The sequence below is a fragment of the Manacus vitellinus genome, unplaced genomic scaffold (assembly GCF_001715985.3).
Source record: "Manacus vitellinus isolate BGI_N305 unplaced genomic scaffold, ASM171598v3 scaffold_29_pilon, whole genome shotgun sequence".
In the NCBI taxonomy this organism is placed as follows: Eukaryota; Metazoa; Chordata; class Aves; order Passeriformes; family Pipridae; genus Manacus; species Manacus vitellinus.
The window spans coordinates 9818734-9822513 of record NW_021940207.1 but is presented as its reverse complement, the minus strand read 5'-3'; the positions used below and the strand labels follow the sequence as shown (position 1 = coordinate 9822513).

The 3780-nt window shown below is 43.5% G+C and overlaps 1 protein-coding gene across 1 annotated transcript; it reads left to right on the top strand.

The window, feature by feature from the left end:
- Positions 1-91: 91 nt before the first annotated feature.
- Positions 92-3257, top strand: MRPL44 (mitochondrial ribosomal protein L44; the record flags this gene model as incomplete). Its single annotated transcript, XM_018074821.2, has 3 exons — positions 92-595; positions 1526-1704; positions 2920-3257. Coding segments are annotated over 3 exons (855 nt in total), but the record flags the coding sequence as incomplete, so codon positions are not given.
- Positions 3258-3780: the final 523 nt, after the last annotated feature.

Sequence of the window (3780 nt, the reverse complement as noted above, 5' to 3'; positions counted from 1 at the left end):
GGATGCGGATTTAAATAGTGGGTTTGGTGCTCAGACACAGTTTTTCGTTCCCTGTCGAGCAGCCCAAGGGCGCGGTGCTGCTCGCGGGTAACTCGCTCTGTCCCTGAGCCCGTGTCCTTCCCGCAGGTCCGAGCAGCCCAACTGGGATTACCACGCCGAGATCCAGGCCTTCAGCCACCGCCTGCAGGAGAACTTCTCTCTGGACCTTCTCAAGACGGCGTTTATCAACTCCTGTTACATCGAGAGCGAGGAGGCGAGGCGCCGGCAGCTCGGCGTGGACAAGGACACGGTCGCCCTCAGCCTCCAGGATAACACCAAACTTGCGGAGCAGGGGCTGCGCTTCGCCCGCGCTTACCTGACACAGTGCTTTGAGGGCGCCTACCCACATTTACCTGCCGAGGGCGTAGAGGCGCTTGTTAATTTTCTTACCGGTCAGGAACTTGTCTCGTACGTGGCTAAAAACCTGGCTATCCAAGACCTGACGCTTTGCAGGGACTTTCCAGCCCCACCACAGGTGCTGCAGAGGACGTTCCTCGCGGTGATAGGAGCCCTGCTGGAAAGCAGCGGGGCAGAGAGAACGGGCATCTTTGTCCGGGTAGGTCCAGTAAACATTGTTTTGTACCTCGATCCGGGGACATCCCCAGAAGTTTGACAGTACCTGTAACAAGACAATTTAATAATGAGACCTGTTGGTTGGTGGCAGTGGTCAGGTGGGGTTTTGGGTTTTTGTGTTGGGTTTTTTTTCATTGAGAAGCACGGGCTGATCGAGTACATAAAATCACACATTTCTGGTTTATAATGGTGATGTTAGTATTTGATGACACTTGCTAAGGGAAAGCATTATATTCCATGCACTATACTATCAGATAATGAAATTATTCCATGTGAGATCACATATATCATAAATTTAAAAAAAGATTATATAAACAGGGACTGAGTTTATAGGTTTTGCATGTAGGAGTGTGAACACCTAAACATATTTCATACAAAAGTGTTGAATTCAGTGTAACAAAGTAGTTTTTGTAGCTGTTGTAATTTCAGTCATGCTTTTAACTTATTTTTAGTTTTGCAATGGAGAAATGTTTGTTAAAATCATTGGGAGGTCTCTTTAAGAGCAAGTAGCAGTTTACAGGCAAGAGAATAATCCAAACAGGTTGAAGTCCTAAGGGTTTGCCTGTTCCCTTCAGCCTCTGTGCAGAACTCAAGTTCTTGCTTAGCCCCAGCCTGTTGCTGAACTCATGTCTGTGCCCAGGCGTTGTCACAGGTCCTCTCTCAGGTTGGTGCTGTCCCTTCCCTGGGTCTGGGGGCTCACTTTGCCCTGGACACACATCTGTCAGTGGCTAAACCAGAACCAGAGCTGCCCAGTGCATCAGCTCTGCTGTGCTGGGATGGGGCACTGAGGCAGCTGCCTCATTCATTTCACAGTTTATTGTCAACTCTATTAATGCCTCTTCACACTGTATTTTCATTAGGAGACACCTGAAGCTCAAGCCATTAATTGTAATATCTAAATATTCTTGTTTAGGACTTCTTAATTCCCCAGCTGATCGGAAAAGACCTGTTTGAGATCTGGGAAGTTGTAAATCCTATGGGCTTACTGGTGGAAGAACTGACCAAGAGGAATATCTCTGCTCCAGAACCAAGAATTACCAGACAGTTGGGAGTCAGCACAGTTCTGCCAGTGTACTTTGTTGGGTTGTACTGGTTAGTACAATGTTAATTTAAAATGACATGGATTTAATTGGGGGAGAGGGGAGGAGGGAAGATGATTTTTTACTTTTCTACTCATATGCTTTTTGGTCAAGTTGTTTGAGAAAAGAAACCTTACAGTGACTTCTGTATAAAATCAGCCATTTGAGTGTTGGCCATAGCTCAGTGGTGATGCATAGGCAGTCTCTGACTAAAGGGCTTCAGAGGCTAAATGGGGTGCACCAGAGAGCCTGGGTGTGTGTTCTGGGTGACCTGTCACGGGACCTTTGTGAACATCATAACTGCATGGCTGTGGAGGGATCACATATCCAGGGCTTTGGGAAGGGTAGGGTCACCAAGGGAGGTGGGATTGAAGAGAGTCTCATTTTATATTCCAGAGAAGGTTTTTAACTTTCAAATCACAGGCACTGAAAACTAGGCAAGAGGAGTATCTGTGTCCAGGGAAGACTTAGGAAGTGCCAGTTGTCCCTGGTGCATTTGTGTCAGGTAGGATCAGCCCTTGTCCTGGTCTCTTGCCACAGGGTGACATCACTTCTCTGGGGCAGGACAAAACCCACATCACTGCTGCTCTGCTAAATGAGCTGCAGATAAACACGTGGGAAGGTTGCATTAGGTTGTTCTGATTTATCATGCTTTGGTTTATATGCCTTCTAAATTTATCTTATAGAAAAGAAAGGAACTTGGATTATTTTTCTTCTGGGATCCCTGGTGTCCCTTCACAAACTGCTCCTATTCAGTGCCCGCAGGTGTTGATTAAACAGAGCTGAGCACGTGCTTCATAACAGAGAGAGTTTTGCTATCAGTCCTTCTGAAGCAGTTTGAAAATGCTTCCTTACCAGGGGAGGAGACAAGACAAAGGCATTTCAGTTCCTGTTTAAGCAAACCAGAGTAATGAATTTGCATATTTTTAACGGGGTTAACAAATTGAATGCTGTAAAGAATCAGTGATACACTAGGAATGTAAATGAACAGAGCGGTGTTATTCCAAGAAATGGACACATTTCTGACCTGAGTTTCCATTGTTGAATATACAATCACTTATCTTTGCAGGAAAGACCATCAGGAATGTTTAAATTGTGTGTATATAGAAATTACCTTCAGTATTCACAGAACACTGGAGAAAGAAACAGTCTATTTTTTTCATGGTACGCAGCAGCGCTGATGATTTCATGACGAAAATGTTTGTAATTTTATTTTCTTTTCCCCAAGTGATAAGAAGATTTTAGCTGAAGGCCCTGGGGAGACTCTGCTCGCTGCAGAGGAAGAAGCTGCGCGGGTGGCCCTGCGGAAGCTCTACGGGTACACAGAGAACAGGAGACCTTGGGACTACTCAAAACCCAAACAAGGACTGGCAGCTGAAAAGGCAATCAGCAGCAACTAGAATGCTAAAAGACATTTCTGGTTTCTCGTAAGAATTAAAGGTTTCCATGCCGAGTATAGATGTATTTAGAAAAGCAAAATTCAGTTGGTTTTTCTGGTCTTCAGTGCTTGAAACTTTCAAGTCCAGTACGGTATTAAAATGAATAAAGTCTTTTTGTTTTGCACAATGTTTAATATTTTCTCATTTTTTTAAAGTTAAAGCAATACCCTTAATATGAACTTTTGCCTTTTGGCTGAGTTTTTATATGTATCACCTTTTTAGTGATATTTAATGATGTGTGACAAAACCTGTATAGCAACAGGTGTCATGAATGCTTCCTTGGAGATTGTTTAGAGAGGATTGTTAATAAGAGGAGTTGAATTAACAATCTTTGGATTGAATCTGGACTCATTTGTCCTTAACCTTGTGAAAACATCAAATGTGATGATGATACTGACACTGGTGGTGATCCAAACTTTTGAGGTCTTACTGCTTGCATGCAAATTTTATTTGCCATGCACATTGTTAGAGCACGAAAGGTTTCTAAAATTTGTAAAACTGTCTCTATTGCAAAACTAGAAATAAGTGAAAATAAGGATCATGAAGGCCAGACCCACAGATATTGGGGAACATGATTTCGTGATAGCCTATAAAATAAGGTTTTTCTTATTTTCTCTTTTTTTTCTCTTTTTGGTACTTCTGTTTAGTCC